At 41.5% G+C, this 20,286-nt stretch overlaps 1 protein-coding gene across 1 annotated transcript in view; it reads right to left on the bottom strand.

The window, feature by feature from the left end:
- xxylt1 (xyloside xylosyltransferase 1) overlaps positions 1–20,286 on the bottom strand; it is a 111,284-nt gene that overhangs the window by 86,355 nt on the left and 4,643 nt on the right. Inside the window, exon 3 of the mRNA XM_014149275.2 lies at positions 14,975–15,122. Coding sequence (XP_014004750.1) covers positions 14,975–15,122 — 148 coding nt within the window. The remainder of the gene's footprint in view (positions 1–14,974; positions 15,123–20,286) is intronic.

Here is a 20,286-nt window from a genome sequence, read left to right as displayed (position 1 = left end):
CTAAGGACAATTCCTTCAACCTCATGGCTTGGCTTTTTCTCTTACATGCACTGTCAACTGTGGGACCTTGAGTAGATAGGTGTGTGCCTTTCCAAATCATGTCTAATAAATTGAATTTACCACAAGTGGGCTCCAATCAAGTTGTAGAAACATCAAGGATCATCAATGGAAACAGGGATGCACTGGAGCTCAATTTCGTGTCTCATAGCAAAGGATGTGAAAAGTTATGTAAATAAGGTCTTTTTTTATGTAATCAATTTTAGAGTAAGGCTGTAATGTAACAAAATGTGGAAAAAGTCAAGGGGTCTGAATACTTTCTGAATGCACTGTGTATGGGCATCGACAAGGCAGACGCTATTGAAGTGAGTGCAGTGGACTGGTGGGCAGCTAAGCAGGACAGGATGCCGGCCTTAGCTCACATTGTGGCGATACATCTGTGCCTCCCCACGACCTCAGTATATGTACAGAGACTTACCTCACATTATCAGATGCAGTATAATAGCATTGAGCACTAAAATGCATGTCAGTCACCCCCCCGCCCCCCAAACCCACCACTCTTTCCATGTTTTGGTTTGAAGCAATTTGATAATAGTTCATGAATGCTGAATGGAACGAAAAGACAGAATTGTTAATCTAATCAATTTGGTGTTTATGTATTTACAGATGGATTCATCAATGTATTATTTGTATTTATATACCTTTGCACTTTGCTGATGACGCTCTACTTATGGAAAAATATTATAGATAAATAAGGAAAAGTTTACGGTAAAAGGATTAAAGGTTGAGTCAATGTAAAGGTTATTTTTGACTGTGATTTAGTAGAAGGATAACCGTAGGTTCATTGATTACCATAAGGTCATAAGCATTTATTTACATAAAACGATGTTCCCAATGTTATTCAATTACAGTTGAAGTCAGAAGTTTACATACACCTTAGCCAAATACATTTAAAAACTCAGTCTTTCACAATTCCTGACATTTAAATCAGAGTAAAAATTCCCTGTCTTAGGTCAGTTAGGATCACCACATTATTTTAAGAATGTGAAATGTCAGAATAGTAGAGAATTATTTCTTTCAGTTTTTATTTCTTTCATCACATTCCCAGTGGGTCAGAAGTTTAGCTACACTCAATTAGTATTTGGTAGCATTGCCTTTAAATTGTTTAATTTGGGTCAAACATTTCAGGTAGCCTTCCACAAGCTTCCCACAATAAGTCGGGTGAATTCTGGCCCATTCCTCCTGACAAAGCATGTGTAACCGAGTCAGGTTTGTAGGCCTCCTTGCTCGCACACGCTTTTTCAGTTCTGCCCACAAATATTCTATAGAATTGGAGGTCAGGGCTTTGTGATGTCCATTCCAATACCTTGACTTTGTTGTCCTTAAGCCATTTTGCCACAACTTTGGAAGTATGCTTGGGGTCATTGTCCATTTGGGAGACCCATTAGCGACCAAGCTTCAACTTCCTGACTGATGTCTTGAGATGTTGCTTCAATATATCCACATAATTTTCCTACCTCATGATGCCATTTATTTTGTGAAGTGCACCAGTCCCTCCGGCAGCAAAACACCCCCACAACATAATGCTGCCACCCCTGTGCTTCACGGCTGGGATGGTGTTCCTTGGCTTGCAAGCCTCACCCTTTTTCCTCCAAACATAACGATGGTCATTATGGCTAAACAGTTCTATTTTTGTTTCATCAGACCAGAGGACATTTCTCCAAAAAGTACGATCATTGTCCCAGCACATCACTAGGGCCGAGCTCCCTGCCATCCAGGAACTTTGTACCAGGCGGTGTCAGAGGAAATCCCCCAAAATTGTCAAAGACTCCAGCCACCCAAGTCATACACTGTTCTCTCTAATACAGCACGGCCAGTGGTACCGATGCACCAAGTCTGGAACTAACAGGACCCTGAACAGCTTCTACCCCTGTCACGTAGAGTAGGCCAGAAGGCTAAACTGGAAAACCTAACCTCTATCAAAATAAAAAGATGGCGGCGCCGCAAAAGTTCTGTGCAAGGGTGTTTATTTACATAGTGATTCCGGAACAAAAACAACAGTACTGCCATCAAACGTATACCTTATGGGACAGCTAAAAACAATGCTGCCCCATCCACAGCTCAATCCAAAATGCCTCTCTATGAACTGAAAGAGAGGCTCCTTTTGTAGGTGTAGCCCCCTCCCCTCAGAACAATTAACACTAATTAATTAAGCAATTACCTATTCAAACCTACATTTTCCATTTAACTAAACATACATATACATTGCAACACGTTTATGAAACAATATCCCAATATAACATTTACAAAATTACATCACTACTGACATAGTGTCTTTCAAAATGCTATTTACATTAATGAACCATTCGGGACAGGCACTACAAAGTCAGCCCAATTCCCTTAGCTCGGGTCCTTATCCAGCATATCCGGAAGCTACAGAGATGGAGAGAGAGAGAAACAGAACAAACAAACAACGCGCTCATCCATAACATCGATAAGTATAATAAATATTGCTTATATTAAATATGAACACTTGTCTGTTTATTTCTTTATACCATAACCGGTTACTGACGCAAGTGTGAAATGTATTTACTAAGATGGAGAAGTTAACTTGTGTCGACCCACACTTAACTTATCTGATAACGGAGCAGGGAGGAGTGATGAATGTGTGCGTGCGTTAAAGTACCAAATGCTGCCTGCGGCCAGTGACGGACTTCTACGTCACCATCCCCAAGCCATAAGACTGATAAATAGTTCAAGGTAACCAAACACCTACTCGGACTATCTGTTGTCATGACTCTCTGCTTGCTGAGGATTAAAAGATGCCAGCTTGGCAAATGGCTGACAGCCACAGGAGAGGGGGGAGCTGGGCCAGTTTATGACAATTTCACACCCTGTCATAAATTAGGGGGGAGGGAAACTTCCTCGCTCTGCCTTTCTTTACCAATCAAAGGATTGCCTTTGTCAACAGACGACCTTTGCTGCCAAAAACTAACGGCCAAAGAATGAACTTTGAAACAATATTCTTAAAATAGGAATGTTAAGAATGGACTGTGGAGATCTAAAGAATAATCCTGTCATATCGTTTATTATTTTGTGATGTCATTACGGATGGTATAACGAAATAACTAACTTGGAAAGGGTACGCATTCTATTTGTCAAGTTTACATCAAAATGTTGTATAAAAAAAATTATTAAGTATGAGAGTATTTTTTATTTTATTTTTTTCTCCCCAATTTCGTGGTATCCAATTGGTAGTAGGAGTTACAGTCGTCTCATCGCTGCAACTCCCGTACGGACTCGGGAGAGGCGAAGGTCGTGAGCCATGCGTCCTCCGAAACACAACCCAACCCAACTGCTTCTTGATACAATGCCCATCCAACCCGGAAGCCAGCCGCACCAACGTGTTGGAGGAAACACCGTATACCTGGCAACCGTGTCAGCGTGCACTGTGCCCGGTCCGCCACAGGAGTCACTAGTGCACAATGAGACAAGGATATCCCTGCCGGCCAAACCCACCCTAACCCGGACGACGCTGGGCCAATTGTGCACCACCCCATGGGCCTCCCGGTCGTGGCCGGCTGCGACAGAACCTGGACTCGAACCCAGAATCTCTAGTGGCACAGCTAGCACTGCCTTACACCACTGCGCCACTCAGGAGGCTATGAGAGTATTTTTTTTAAAGATAGAAATGTGATTCTAGTTTTCTAACGAGAATTGTTTTTTTATATAAAGTAGCCATGCCCAAGTGAGCTCAGAGTTCGTGTCAGCATGACAGAACGCCCCGTTGGCCAGAGTGCTTAAAAAGGACTCGCTAACGGAATGTACATTAGACGAAGCAGACGTGCGGTGTGAGCTGGACGTTACGAATGGTTGAAACTACCAGACCATGTTGACACCAGTACATTGCAGTGTTACTACTGGTGTGTAAAGTGGTCGGGAGCTGAACCCTGAATATCAATCATTGAGACCACCAAAAATCAAATCAAATCAAAAATCAAACTACGAGACAAAGACGTGAAACCGCTGTCTACACGTTGAAATAGTTAGAAACTCAAACTCTCAACACGAATGAAGAAGACAAAAGACTAGACCAGAACATTTGACAGTCTGCAGCTGTGGATGTAAAGTAGTCAAGAACTTTGACTAAAGACAAGGTGGGAAGGAGAATCCCATCTCAGACAAATGTTGCTGCATCTGATGTATCTGTTCTAACAACCACTTCACTACCAGAGAAGCTCTAAACTAAGGACATTGTGACCTCTGGTGGACAACCAGAGCCTTACACCCATCCAGCCCCTTCCTCATAGAAGGATCGATTGGTTTCAACAGAGAGGCGACAGAGAAATATATCTACGCGGAAATATATACATTGCATTTCTTATCCGAATGAGCGGTGGTTCATGTGCAAAGTATTACTATTCCTTTGAGCGTAGGTTCCAAATGTAACAACGATAAGTTCAATCTCTTTGTCTTTCCCTCTATTTTTATTGACCCCTCCCTTTTATAACCAAGCAGTAATGCTGTTGTTAGTTCACTAGGGACCTGTTTGCATTGTATTACGTCTAATCAATAACTTATACTGTGTGTGTGTGTGTGTGTGTGTGTGTGTGTGTGTGTGTGTGTGTGTGTGTGTGTGTGTATTCTATGTTATTATTTAGTTAGTTACTAAATAAATAATTAAGCCAATTTGTGTATTGCTGATTCATCAATAAGGTTAGGGTTCTTGCGAATTCAAGAGGTCTACAATGTTCAGAATGAGACTGATGAGGTAATGATTTAATAAATGACTTATTGATGTAAGAGACATCTATAGCTCTTTAGAGTTTAAGTCGGAAGATAGTAACTCGTTAAACAACTTTTCACGTTGTGCCCCAAATTCCGAATGAGTTAATTGTTACATGATTAATACCTTTTATAATTTTTTAATTTTGTAAAAAAATAAAAATAAAAAAAAAAAAAATATTAAAAATCGGTGACAATTAAACATAGTTTGTTTCGATAAACAGTCATCACATTAATGAAAGTCACATCGCGACACTGCATTGACCCTTTTAGCACTAACTCGCATATGCTGGTGCTACTGTTTATCATCTATCCTTTTGCCTTGTTAATTCATTCCTAGATACTAGGGATACACGAAATATCGGTGAACATATTGGAATCAGCCGATATTAGCCTAAAAATACCAACATTGGTATCGGCCCGATGTCTAGTTTAACGTCAATGTGAAAAACCGATGTCAAAGCTGGCGTGCATACCTATATAACGTAGGTACAAGATGTAATGACGCCACGTAAAATATTGCGCTACACTTGCAACACAGCATTCCTAACCTAGCCCACAATGTCTGCTGTGTAGATCGAGCAGTCAACAAGGTAAGGTTATTTTAGATGAAACCTAGCTATATAGCTACTGAAACAGATGTCGTTTTGCTATGTTTTTGGTGAAGAACATTGTTTGCATCCATGAGCTAGCTAGCTCTTTTTTTTATGACCAGCACTGTAGGTGCGCGAGACAACTTTACCAGCATCATAGCATACGTATCAATGAATCGTTGTGACATATGAAATACAAGTGATAGTGTAATCAATGTGTAATAACTACGTAAAAACAATTATGAACGCGTTAAATTATTACGTAACGTGTAGTCATATTCAGGTCCTGAAATGCAAAAGACCCAAAAGGTGTTGTATAGAAATCCTGGTTGAGAATGAAATGACTGAACAAATGAACAACGAAACAGCACAGTAAGTGAAAGAAAGAGGTTTTCATTATGTTTTACTGGTAATGGGGACATACGTAAATGCCAACAAAATAACTTTTTGGTCAGTGTGGTGTGTGTGTGTGTGTGTGTGTGTAAAACCTTTATTTAACTAGGCAAGTCAATTAAGAAGAAATTCTTATTTACAATGACGGCCTACCCCGGCCAAACCCAGACAACGCAGGGCCAATTGTGTGCCGCCCTATGGTACTCCCAATCACGGCCAGATATGATACAGCCTGGATTCGAACCAGGGACTGTAGTGACACCTCTTGCACTGAGATGCAGTGCCTTAGACCACTGCGTCCACGTGTGTGTGTTAACTATTTAAACTGTAATAGAATGCTTAAAAGGCTGCTAAAATGTTTAATATTGGTTATCGGTAATCGGCGAAAAATGTAATGTCGGTGCATCACTACTAGATACAGTGCCTTCAGAAAGTATTCATATCCAGTACCCCTACAGCACCTGATCACAGGAAGGCCAAAAAGATAATCAAGTACATCAACCACCTGAGCCACAGCCTCTTCACCCAGCTATCATCCAGAAGGCCAGGTCAGTACAAGTGCATCAAAGCTGGGACCGAGAGACTGAAAAACAGCTTCTATCGCAAGGCCATCAGACTGTTAAATAGCCATCACTAGCTGGCTACCACCCGGCTACTCAAACCAGCACCTTAGAGGCAGCTGCCCTATATACATAGACATGGAATCACTGGCCACTTTAATAATGGAACGCTAGTCACTTTAATAAATGTTTACATACTGCTTTACTCATCTCATATGTATACACTGTATTCTATTCTACTGTACTCCGACATTGCTCGTCCTAATATTTATATATTTAAAAAATATATATATTTAAGGTCTTCTAGGCAGAGTTGCAAAGAAAAAGCCATATCTCAGACTGGCCAATAAAAATAAAATATTAAGATGGGCAAAAGAACCCAGACACTGGACAAACTCTGCCTAGAAGGCCAGCATCCCAGAGTTGCCTCTTCACTGTTGACGTTGAGACTGGTGTTTTGTGGGTACTATTTAATAAAGCTGCCAGTTGAGGACTTGTAAGGCGTCCGTTTCTCAAACTAGACATTCTAATCTACTTGTCCTCTTGCTCAATTGTGCACCGGGGCCTCCCACTCCTCTTTCTATTCTGGTTAGAGCCCGTTTGGACTGTTCTGTGAAGGGAGTACTACACAGCGTTGTACAAGATCTTCAGTTTCTTGGCAATTTCTCGCATGGAATAGCCTTCATTTCTCAGAACAAGAATAGACTGATGAGTTTCCGAAGGAAGTTCTTTGTTTCTGGCCATTTTGAGCCTGTAATCGAACCCACAAATGCTGATGCTGCAGATACTCAACTAGTCTGACGAATGCCAGTGTTACTGCTTCTTTAAATCAGGACAACCTTTTTCAGCTGTGCTAACATCATTTCAAAAAAGGTTTTCTAATTATCAATTAGGCTTTTAAAATGAAACACAGGAGTGAAGGTTGCTGATAATGGGAATCTGTACGCTGTGGCATACAGCAGGTCAGCCACCAGGGGGAGAATCGTCGAGGCCTGGTAACAGATGGACTATACATCATGAGACGATGGCTCCATCTGCTGGACGTGCCAGGTCTCAATGGGCTCTCCAGACAGGACTAATTGGGGCTGATTGGGAGCTGGTGAGTAATCAAGGGCGGATTTCTCACCAGCTGTGCAAGGCCCATAAAGCTGCCAGGAGGGCAGCACACAGGAGGAACGGGGGAAGAAAGGACTCCTGTGGTATTGTTGACGGTTGCAGAGGTAAGAAGAGGGAGTTCAGTTTTGTGCCCGACAGGATACAGCCAGACCCGGAATACCTGAAGATGGCATCCCGGAGAGGGTCTCAGAAAAGGACAAGTCTTCCCTATCTATTATTTAAATAAACACCCTTGAAACTGAGCTAATCCTTCTCTGTCCGTGTCTGATCTGGGTAAACATCTTGACCAAACCCCCTGGTCTGCCACAACGCCTATGTAGATATATATATTTTTTAAATCAGCCACAATAGTCATTTACAAAACTAACAATGTCTACACTGTATTTCTGATCAATTTGATGTTATTTTAAAATGGACAAAAGTGTTTTTCTTTATAAACAAGGACATTTCTCAGTGACCCCAAACTTTAACAGTAGTGTATATTTGCAAATTTTGTACAATCCAGGAGTGCAAAGCACTCAGACTTACCCTGAAAGACTCACTGCTGTAATTGCTGCTGAAGGTGAGTCTAACATGTATAGACTCAGAGGTGTGAATACTAATGTAAATTAGATTTTTCTTTTCTTTTCAAAATAGTTGCAAAAATGTATAAAAGACATGTTGCTTTCACTTTGTCATTATGGGGTATTGTGTGTAGATGTGTGAGGGGAAAAATCTATTTTGAATTCAGGCTGGAACACAAAATGTGGAATAAGTCGAGAGGTACAGTGCATTCGGGAAGTATTCAGACCCCCTGATTTTTTCCCAGATTTTGTTAGCCTTATTCTAAAATAGATGAAATGAAGAAAATAAATCCTCAATCTACACACAAAACATAAAGACAAAGCGAAAACGTGTTTCTTATTTTTTTTACAAATATATATAAAAAAAGAATTCAAACTTTTGTCATAAGACTCGAAATTGAGCTCAGGTGCATCCTGTTTCCAATAATCATCCTTGAGATGTTTCTACAACTTGGAGTCCACCTGCGGTAAATTCAATTGATTGGACATGATTTGGAAAGGCTCACACCTGTCTACATAAGGTCACATAGTTGACAACAAAAACCAGGCCATGGAGGTTGTAGCAATTGTCCGTAGAGCTCCGAGACAGGATTGTGTCGAGGCACAGATCTGGGGAAGGGTACCAAAAAATGTCTGCAGCATTGAAGGTCCAAGAACACAGTGCCCTCCATCATTCTTAAACAGAAGAAGTTTGGAAAAACCTGGACTCTTCCTAGAGCTGGCTGCCAGGCCAAACTGAGCAATCAGGAGAGAAAAACTTGGTCTGGGAGGTGACCAAGAACCTGATGGTCACTCTGTCAGAGGTCCAGAGTTCCTCTATGGAGATGGGAGAACCTTCCAGAAGTACAACCATCTCTGCAGCACTCCACCAATCAGGCCTTGGTAGAGTGGCCAGACGGAAGCCACTCCTCAGTAAAAGGCAAATGATAGCCCGCTTGGAGTTTGCCAAAAGGCACCGAAAGGACTCTCAGACCATGACAAATAAAAATCTCTGGTCTCATGAAACCAAGATTGGACTCTTTAGCCTGAATGCCAAGTGTCATGTCTGGAAAAAGCCTGACACCATCCCTACAGTGAAGCATAGTGGTGGCAGCATCATGCTGTGGGTATGTTGTTCAGCGGCAGGGACTGGGAGACTAGTCATTGATTGAGGGAATGATGAACGGAGCAAAGTACAGAGAGATCCTTGAAGAAAACCTGCTCCAGAGTGCTCAATACCTCACACTGGGGCAAAGGTTCACCTTCCAACAGGACAACGACCCTAAGCACACAGCCAAGACAACGCAGGGATGGCTTCGGGACAAGTCTCTGAATGTCCTTGAGTGGACCAGCCAGAGCTCGGACTTGAACCCGATTGAACATCTCTGGAGAGACCTGAAAATAGCTGTCCAGCGACACTCCCCATCCAACATGACAAAGCTTGAAAGGATCTGCAGAGAAGAATGGGAGAAAGTCCCCAAATACAAGTATGCCAAGCTTGTAGCATCATACCCAAGAAGGCTCAAGGCTGTAATCACTGCCAAAGGTGCTTCAACAAAGAACTGAGTAAAGAGTCGGAATACTTACGTAAATGTAATATCCGTTTTTATTTTTAACATGAGCTACATTTAAAAAAAAAAAAAATCATTGTCATTACGCTGTATTGTGTGTAGTTTGATGAGGGGGAAAAAAACAATATGATCCATTTTTAGAATAAGGCTGTAACGTAACAAAATGTGGAAGAAGTCAAGGGGTCTAGATACCCCTTCACGTCGATTCAGTACTGGTACCCTGTATATATAGCCAAGTTATCGTTACTCATTGTGTATTTATTATTACATGTATTATTTTTCTATTTTCTTTCTTTCTGCATTGTTGACAAAGGGCCCGTTAGTAAGCATTTCACTGTTAGTCTAAACCTGTTGTTTACGAAGCATGTGACGAATAGCATTTGTTGCTCAGTCCCTCACTGTACATACTTGTGAGTCACTTTGGAGTTGAATGTTTGATAAGTGACAGTATTGTATGATGAAATTGTTGTGACCTGGAATGTCAAGGTTGCCATTTTCCCCATTTGTATTGCCTCATGTTACCCATAGTTTTCTGTATGGTTTGAGTAATGAACAGTTCGTATGGCTGGGGTAAGAGGGAGAAAGCATAACACAAATCATCTATAGCCCCCACAGAGAGCTACATCTTTTCCAAAACAGCTGGAACACTTTCACATAAATGATAAACATCAAAACGATAAATAAAATAAACTGCACTTGACCCACTTTCCCCTCACGTCTCCATTTGTGGCAATTCTAGCAATCACTCAACTGTGCAGAAAATATAAGGTCCACACACACACACAAAATCACATTCACACAAACTGCCTATCTTCAAGTGAAGTGAAAACTCCAGCAGTCCCCCTGAAGATATAACAATTCCTCTGACGGAGGAAAGGCTACTTGGTGAATCTGAAGCGAGCTGGAGAGAGCGGTTACGCATTCTATGCCAATTGCAGAAAACATGGACAGAAAAAAACATCTATTCAACCTCACGTTAGCCTTCAATTGGTATTTGAAAGGGCAAGCAGTAAATTGGCCGGGCAGATCTGAAAGCTCAGAGTGACAACAGATCAGAGAGAAGAACACAGCACATTCATTCTTAATCCTTCCTCTCTCAGACTCTGTAGACCTAGTTTGATTCCTTTGAGTGTGTTTCATGCCTGCATTTTTTCTTCAGACCTCTGACTGAGCCTTGAGCGATGTGTTGTTGACCAGTCTAGTGTGAATGACAAAAAGTATGGAGAAAAAAATAATAATGCTCTTCCACCAGTGCGTGAAGTCTGCAAATGTCAAGCTGCAATCTTCTCCCGGATGTATCTTCTTATAGGAATTCAGGATTTCTTGGAATCCAAGGCTTGTGTTTCTGGTGCATTCACTAAAGGCCCTTTAGGTCATGTTTACACTGAAACCTTGCTTCCTACGACCTAAATGGACAACTGACTGACTGATCTTATGACATATGGATGTAACATCTTGTTTGAAAAGCGTAAATTGAAAAGCAGTTATTGAACTCTTCTACTCCCAATGCTTCCTTACTGCTGTAATAAATAGGAACACAACCCACTCATGTTTCAACGTCCTCCCTCTTCTTTTTTTATGAAAGTGATTCATAGTATGGGCACAGTGTGTTTGGTGCGGTGTGGTGTGCGTGCGTGCCCAGGGAAAGGCCTAAACCCAAAAGCCTACTTGCTCCAGAGGAGACTGCCGCCATCTGCTCTCACTGAGGGGCACTGAAGCGACCTGCGACAATCAAACAGAACGCTTCCTTTTCTCCATGGGAAAGCGCTCCATGCCATGTGTCTGTCAAGCACCTGCCAGTCTACCTCATCCAGCTGTGTGTAGCCACCCCCTCAATAAACACAACCTCAGTTCCCCCCGTCTTTCCCGAGCATGCTGTGAGGAGACACAGGAGAAACGAGAGTGTATACGTTTGAGTGAATGTAAGTGTGTTAGAAACAGTGTAGGCCAGGGTCCCCGAACTGACCTGCGTGTGATTTTATTTGGCCACCCCCAAATAATCCCCAGAACATTATTCCTACTCCACCAAACTTTAAAGCTGGCACTATGCATTCGGGCAGGTAGTATTCTCCTGGCATCCTCCAAACCCAGATTTGTCCGTCGGACTGCCAGATGGTGAAACGTGATTCATCACTCCAGAGAAAAGGTTTCCACTGCTCCAGATTCCAATGGCTGCAAGCTTTACACCAGTATAGCCGATGCTTGGCATTGCGCATGATGATCTTAGGCTTGTGTGTGGCCATGGAAACCCATTTCATGAAGCTCCCAACGAACAGTTCTTGTGCTGACATTGCTTCCAGAAGCACTCTGGAACTCGGTAGTGAGTGTTGCAACCGAGTACAGATTATTTTTATACGCCATGTGCTTCAGCGGTCCCATTCCACTTTGCTGCTGAGCCGTTGTTGCTCCTGGACGTTTCCACTTCACAATGACAGCACTTACAGTTGACTGGGGCAGCTCTATCAGGGCAGAAATTTGAGGAACTGACCTGTTGGAAAGGTAGCATCTTATGACAGTGCCACTGAGTCACTGAGCTCTTCAGTAAGGCCATTCTACTGCCAATGTTTCTCCATGGAGATTGCATGGCTTTGTGCTCGATTTTATACACTTATCAGCAACAGATGTGACTGAAATATCCAAATCCACTAATTTGAAGGGGTCTCCAAATACTTTCGTATATATAGTGTATACACTGTACATATGCATGTTTTTTTTGGTTGTGGTTGTTGGACATGACTAAAAACAAGCAAATCAGCACCAAGGGATTTTAATTTTGGAAATCTGTTCCAATGCATTTACACGCACAATAGGGATATGTGATCGTATACAAATGTAAGCAAGGCTTGAAATTATGTTTTAGTCAAATACTCTGGGCTTCTTGCGATCAATTTGCAGTCTACAGTGCCTTCAGAAAGTATTCACACCAGTGAACGTTCTTGAGTGGCCGAGTTACAGTTGACTTAAATTTACTTGAAAATCTATAGCAAGACCTGAAAATGGTTGTCTAGCAATGATCAACAACCAATTTGACAGAGCTTGAAGAATTTGTTGTTGTACAATCCAGGTGTGGAAAGGCTTACCCCGAAAGACTCACAGCTGTAGTCGCTGCCAAAGATGCTTCTACAAAGTATTGACTCAGGGTCTGTATTTCATTTTCAATAAATTAGCAAACATGTTTTCACTTTGTCATTATGGGGTATTGTGTGTAGATTTTGAATTCAGGCTGTAACACAACAAAAGTCAAGGGGTATAAATACTTTCTGAAGGCACTGTATGTTTCTGTAAGAGGGAGAGAGAGTGAATGTGTGTGAAATTCAATGAGAGAATGTATGAGTGTATATGAGCATGTGAGAGATAAAGAGAGAGAGTGTTTGCAAAACACTCCTCAGTCGCTCATCCGAGAGCACATCTGTGCCCACTCACTAATCAAGTCATGGCTCACTGAGGGTTACACCCTCTACTACAAGATTCATGTGCTGAGATCTACGAACTTGCATGCGCTGGGTGGAGTCAGATTTTTTAAAACAACATCACCTTTTGGTAACATGATACCTCACTGGTCCAGACTCCCAAATAGAAACATTTAAAAAGGGGGCGACAGAGGTTTTCTTGTCGTCTTCTCATTTGTGGTGAAAGCAAAAGAAGAGTCCCTCTAATTGTCTTCCCTTGCTAGCAAGTTGGATAAACACTGCACACTAGCTATAGCCTTTTAGCTTTGGAGATCTCAATGTGAAATAATCAAATTTATAATGAAATAATATTCTTAAAGTATATTTGCCAGTGTAACCTATAATATTATCCCAATTTGAAATGGGAGCGAATACATATTCTTAAAGTATATTTGCCAGTGTAACCTATAATATTATCCCAATTTGAAATGGGAGCGAATACATTGAAGCAGCATATCAGCTAAAAAATAAAATGTTTGATTTTTTTGTCACAGAGTAATTTTTTAAAATGTATTTTACCTTTATTTAACTAGGCAAGTCAGTTAAGAACAAATTCTTATTTTCAATGACGGCCTAGGAACAGTGGGTTAACTGCCTTGTTCAGGGGCAGGACGACAGATTTTTACCTTGTCAGCTCAGGGATTCGATCTTGCAACCTTTCGGTTACTAGTCCAATGCTCTAACCGCTAGGCTACCTGCCACCCCAGAAGCACATGACATCTGATTTTACGTTTCAAAATAGCCTAGAATAATATCACTTGTAAACTTATTTTTGGGGGGGGATTCTAATCAGGCCACAATGTTTGGTTTATTGTTTGAACAGTTGCTGAGATTATATTTGGTTATCAATGCAAAATAGTTTGTTTATTTAATGCAAAGCTAAACCAACACATCAATCTTGAAATTAAAGTGACTTTGAAGTTGATTTGCTTCCCACATCGCCATCTGAAATAATCTGATTCATATTTAAATATGAATATATTTCCCAGTGTATCCTACCATGTCATTCCCCTTTGATATGCTGCTTCAGTATTCACTCCCATTTCAGCAAAGAATAGTCAGGGAGGAAAAGCACATATCTCGCAGCTGTTTTTACCAATAGTTATTACTTCTAAATAAATAAAAATGTTTCTGGGGATTATAATAAGGATCCAATTTTTGGGGGTTTATTGTTTGAACTGACGCTGAGATTATATTTGCTTAAAAAATGCAAATGAGGCTACGTTGATGCATAGCCTACAGATCAGATCAAGGAATCAACCGAGCTTTATTGCCTACACAGCTGCACATGGAATTATACAGCGCGTTACAATTTTCATGTGGCACGGCATGTGGCACCAGTATGTTGAATGTCGGAGCGCACTACAAGGAGCTACGACATTGCAACACTGTGCTCCGAATCATTCGTCTACATCGGGTATAAATCGGCCTTTAGAGAGAGGCGGAGGAAATAAACCATTGTGCACACAGACAAAGAGAGAGAGAGACAGACAGCTATCTCTACTCCACACAGCCTTCTGGGATTCTGACTCCATTAGGGCAAATTAGCCTGGTCCCAAGATGTGCTTTTGCCTACTCCATTGTCAATCCAAACCGTTTTGCATGAGCATTCCATAAGGAGTTGGCAAGAGAACAGAAACAGACTGGCACCCAGGCTAGCTTGATTAGTCATCCACCAAGCACAGAACTTCAGATTGAGCTGGTCACCTTGGGATAGACTTCGGGGTACTTTCTGTGAGTCATCCAAAGTAAAAATAGTATTAAACATCTGATACAGACCTCGGGAGCAAAGCACACCCAACTAATATAGTGAGTGACACTTAACTTCATAGTTTTAAACGGTAATGGTTAAAAACTTTTTTTTTTTTTTTTTTTTTAAATTGACCACCAAGACATCTTCTTCTGATGGTATCAACTGTGTAGTGGAACATCATTCAGATTTGGCTTTGTAACTAAAGTAACTCTTACCTGTGGGCATGATGTGGTGCATAGCCACTGACAGGAAGAAGATGGCGTCACTATAGTAGGCCCCAGAGCCGGCGCTGAAGTGCTTCTGCATGGCCTCCACGATGGGGAACAGTTTCTGGCTCAAGACCCCCACGTCATGGAACACCACCTTCACCACAAACAAGGGCAGTCAGGCATGTGAGAAACATGCCATGCAGACATTCAAGTAATTCAGAATTGATACTGACAATTGTACAAGACACATGCCCATGACATTTATAAACTTATTGTTCTAATTGCAATGGGGATGTGCATAAGGGTTCCTCACGATCAAACACCCTCCCCTCTCCAGGAGCCCCATCTCCCTGCCTCTCCTCAGCAGGTCACACGCCAAGCTACCCCAGGGGCCCTAATCCCATGGTGCAGTGCAGGGATTTGGCTGAGAAGCAGAACCGGTCCGCATTCCCCAGTCAGATCATGTGGATCTCCCACCAGATTAGAAGGGGATTTTACATATATTTATTTCTGCAGAAACAAATATGTTCAAAATTGTTCCAGATCATGTCTTGGTTAAATGCTACTGTATTAAAAGTGTGTGTGTGTGGTGTGTGTGTGGGGGGGGTTAATGGGATTAGGCAATAAGGGAGACCTATTTAAATCAGATCTGTGTGCTTGGGATGTGCAGACATCATTTAATGTTCCATAAGCGATTAAGGTAAGCCTTCCCTACCGTACATCTGGCAATAAAACAGCCCTGGAGATGGCATTGTGGAACAGCACCTAGACCTAGCTTTGGAAAAAGGGAACTCTTACATAAGCCCATTTTCCAGTACATAAGTGTTATGTAAGCTACCCACTAGCCACAGTGCAATTACAGACCTTCATCACATTAACATTGGATTCAATCAATTCAAAATTCTTAACCCAACAAATGGTGATATTGCCTTTCCCAAATGACATACAGCTGAGAGCGCCTGGGCACAGAAAATGCGGGAATGAGAGCAGAAAATGTAACATTAATGATGTTCATTTATAGATTTTACTTGTATATTTAATAGATTAAGTTATTTTTTAAGAGCTATGGATGAATAATTCAGATAGTAAACAAGATGGGGCAGAACTCCTCCCAACAACCCACATGTACTAAATAATACAGGAAAAGTGTAGGAGATTCCTCAGATGTCCTCTTATTACAGTTATACTCCTCAAATTGTCCTGTACCAACTTCCTACTTACATTCTATTTCGACATCATCGAGCACAACATAAAGAAAAAGGATGGCAAAAGAAAGCATTAGAGAAAAAAAATAACCTCACCTACTGTATTATAACAGGGCTTTTTCTGGATCAAAATGGGGCTTAGGTGGTGGGCGTGGCCAATGGTGCACTCGCTGACCGTAAATTTTAAAAAATTTGATGTTTTAAAACTAATTTCGTGCTACACCATCTGAGTGACTCAAACATGTAGAGTTGAGGTCGGAAGTTTACATACACCTTAGCCAAATACATTTAAAAACTCAGTCTTTCACAATTCCTGACATTTAAATCAGAGTAAAAATTCCCTGTCTTAGGTCAGTTAGGATCACCACTTTATTTTAAGAATGTGAAATGTCAGAATAATAGTTGATAGAATGATTTATTCCAGCTTTTATTTCTTTCATCACATTCCCAGTGGGTCAGAAGTTTACATACAGTCAATTATTATTTGGTAGCATTGCCTTTACATTGTTTAACTTGGGTCAAAGATTTTGGGTAGCATTCCACAAGCTTCTCACAATAAGTTGGGTGGATTTTGGCCCATTCCTCCTGACAGAGCTGGTGTAACTGAGTCAGGTTTGTAGGCCTCCTTGCTCGCACACACTTTTTCAGTTCTGCCCACAAATTTTCTATAGGGTTGAGGTCAGGGCTTTGTGATGGCCACTCCAATACCTTGACTTTGTTGTCCTTAAGCCATTTTGCCACAACTTTGGAAGTATGCTTGGGGTCATTGTCCATTTGGAAGATCCATTTGCGACCAAGCTTCAACTTCCTGACTGATGTCTTGAGATGTTGCTTCAATATATTCACATAATTTTCCTCCCTCATGATGCCATCTATTTTGTGAAGTGCACCAGTCCCTCCTGCAGCAAAGCACCCGCACAACATGATGCTGCCACCCCTGTGCTTCACGGTTGGGATGGTGTTCCTCGGCTTGCAAGCATCACCCTTTTTCCTCCAAACATAACGATGGTCATTATGGCCAAACAGTTATTTTTGTTAAATCAGACAAGAGGACATTTCTTCAAAAAAGTACGATCTTTGTCCCCATGTGCAGTTGCAAACCGTAGTCTGGCTTTTTTTATGACGGTTTTGGAGCAGTGACTTCTTCCTTGCTAAGCGGCCTTTCAGGTAATGTCGATATAGGACTTGTTTTACTGTGGATATAGCTACTTTTGTATCCGTTTCCTCCAGCATCTTCACAAGGTCCTTTGCTGTTGTTCTGGGATTGATTTGCACTTTTCGCACCAAAGTACGTTCATCTCTAGGAGACAGAATGCGTCTCATTCCTGAGCGGTATGACGGCTGCGAGGTCCCATGGTGTTTATACTTGCGTACTATTGTTTGTACAGATGAACGTGGTACCTTCAGGTGTTTGGAAATTGCTCCCGAGGATGAACCAGACTTGTGGAGGTCTTCAATTTATTTTCTGAGGTCTTGGCTGATTTCTTTTGATTTTCCCATGATGTCAAGCAAAGAGGCACTGAGTTTGAAGGTAGGCCTTGAAATACATCCACAGGTACACCTCCAATTTACTCAAATGATGTTAGCCTATCAGAAGCTTCTAAAGCCATGACATTTTATGGAATTTTCTAAGCTGTTTAAAAAGGCACAGTCAACTTAGTGTATGTAAACTTCTGACCCACTGGAATTGTGATACTGTGAATTATAAGTGAAATAATCTGTGTGTAAACAATTGTTGGAAAAATGACTTGTGTCATGCAAAGTAGTTGTCCTAACTGACTTGCCAAAACTATAGTTTGTTAACAAGAAATTCGTGGAGTGGTTGAAAAACGAGTTTTAATGACTTCAACCCAAGTGTATGTAAACTTCCACTTCCGACTTCAACTGTAGGTCCATCAGATTTTCTACATACTTTATATCTATACTCAACAAAAATATAAAACGCAACATGTAAAGTGTTGGTCCCATGTTTCATGAGCTTAAATAAAAAGATCCCATAAATATTCCACACAACACAATGCCACAGATGTCTACATTTTGAGGGAGCATGCTGAGCTGTTGCCAGAGAATCAAATATTATTTTCTCTACCATATGCCGCCTCCAACATTGTTTTAGAGAATTTGGCAGTACGTCCAACCGGCCTCACAACCGCAGACGACGTGTATGGCGTTGTGTGGGCAAGATCTTTGCTGATGTCAACATTGTGAACCGAGTGCCGCATGGTAGCGGCGGGGTTATGGTGTGGGCAGGCCTAAGCTACAGACAATGAACACAATAGCATTTTATCGATGCCAATTTGAATGCACAGAGATACCGTGACGAGATCCTGGAGGTCCATTGTCGTGCCATTCATCCGCAGCCATCACCTCATGTTTCACCATGATAATGCACAGCCCCATGTCGCAACAATCTGTACACAATTCCTGGATGCTGAAAATTTCCCAGTTCTTTCAGGGTCTGCATACTCAGACATGTCACCCATTGAGCATGTTTAGGATGCTCTGGATCAACGTGTTTGACAGCGTGATCCAGTTCCGCCAATATCCAGAAACTTCGCACAGCCATTGAAGAGGAGTGTGAAGGAGATTTATCGTGCTGCATGGGGCAAATTGTGGTCACACCACATACTGACTGGTTTTCTGATCCATGCCATACCTTTTAAGGTACACACTAATATATATATATATATATATATATATATAGTTAAATAACCCCAATAAAAAAAATCCCATGAAAAATGTACGTTAAAATTAAATCTAAAAACATTAACATGGATTGTATTCCTGTCCCGTAAATCGCTAAATTTTAGATGTTCAAACAGCTAATTTTTATGACGACAAATTTGTTGTGTCAAGTTAAAACAAGAGGAGAAATGTTGATTCTGTAGATTTTTTTTCTTCTGGTTACTAAGCTAGCCAAAGTGAAAAGTTCAGTAAAGCTTCTGGCAAAAATAATTGCTCTATTTTCAAATTAATGTGTTTGGTTTTTGTCACAAAAACATAGACACACACAAAAGCATGTGGACACCTCTTCAAAATGTGTGGATTCTGCTATTCAGCCACACCCGTCGCTGACAGGTGGAGTCAGCCAAGCTTTTTGTGGGTATGGAACATTTCTGGGATCTTTTATTTCAGCTCATGAAAAATTGGACCAACACTTTACATGTTGCATTAATATTTTGTTCAGTGAAGTTCATTGTAATTGAGGTAATATGTACATGTAGTTAGGGGTAAAAGTGACTAGGCAATCAGGATAGAGTAGCAGAGGTGTATGTGAAGAGTGTGAAAGAGTGTGTGTGTCAATATGAATGTGTGTGTGTTTTATGTGTGCGAGTGTTAATATGCATGTCTGTATGTTTTGTGTGTGTTAGTGTATGTAGTGTGTGTGTGTGTGCGCGTTGGGGTGTCAGTGTAGCATGTGTGAGTATGTGGGACGAGTCCAGTGAGTGCGCATAGAGACAGTGCAGGGGTGATGGCCGGATTCGCGTTTATCGTCGAAGGAATGAGCGTTACACCGAGGCCTGTACTCTGAAGCGGGATCGAATTTGGAGGTGGAGGGGCCATCATGGTCTGGGGCGGTGTGTCACAGCATCATCGGACTGAGCTTGTTGTCATTGCAGGCAATCTCAACGCTGTGTGTTACAGGGAAGACATCTTCCTCCCTCATGTGGTACCCTTCCTGCAGGCTCATCCTGACATGACCCTCCAGCATGACAATGCCACCAGCCATACTGCTCGTTCTGTCCGTTATTTTCTACAAGACAGGAATGTCAGTGTTCTGCCATGGCCAGCGAAGAGCCCGGATCACAATCCCATTGAGCACCCCCCCCAGAAATGTCCGGGAACTTGCAGGTGCCTTGGTGGAAGAGTGTGGTAACATCTCACAGCAAAAACTGGCAAATCTGCTGCAGTCCATGAGGAGGAGATGCACTGCAGTACTTAGACACACCAGCTACTGACTGTTACTTTTGATTTTGACCCCCCTCTTTGTTCAGGGACACATTATTCAATTTCTGTTAGTCACATGTCTGTGGAACTTGTTCAGTTTGTCTCAGTTGTTGAATATTGTTATGTTCATACAAGTATTTACACATGTTAAGTTTGCTGAAAATA

The sequence above is a fragment of the Salmo salar genome, chromosome ssa16 (assembly GCF_905237065.1).
Source record: "Salmo salar chromosome ssa16, Ssal_v3.1, whole genome shotgun sequence".
Taxonomy (NCBI): Eukaryota; Metazoa; Chordata; class Actinopteri; order Salmoniformes; family Salmonidae; genus Salmo; species Salmo salar.
The sequence above is the reverse complement of the archived record's forward strand: the minus strand, read 5'-3'. Positions and strand labels throughout refer to the sequence as shown.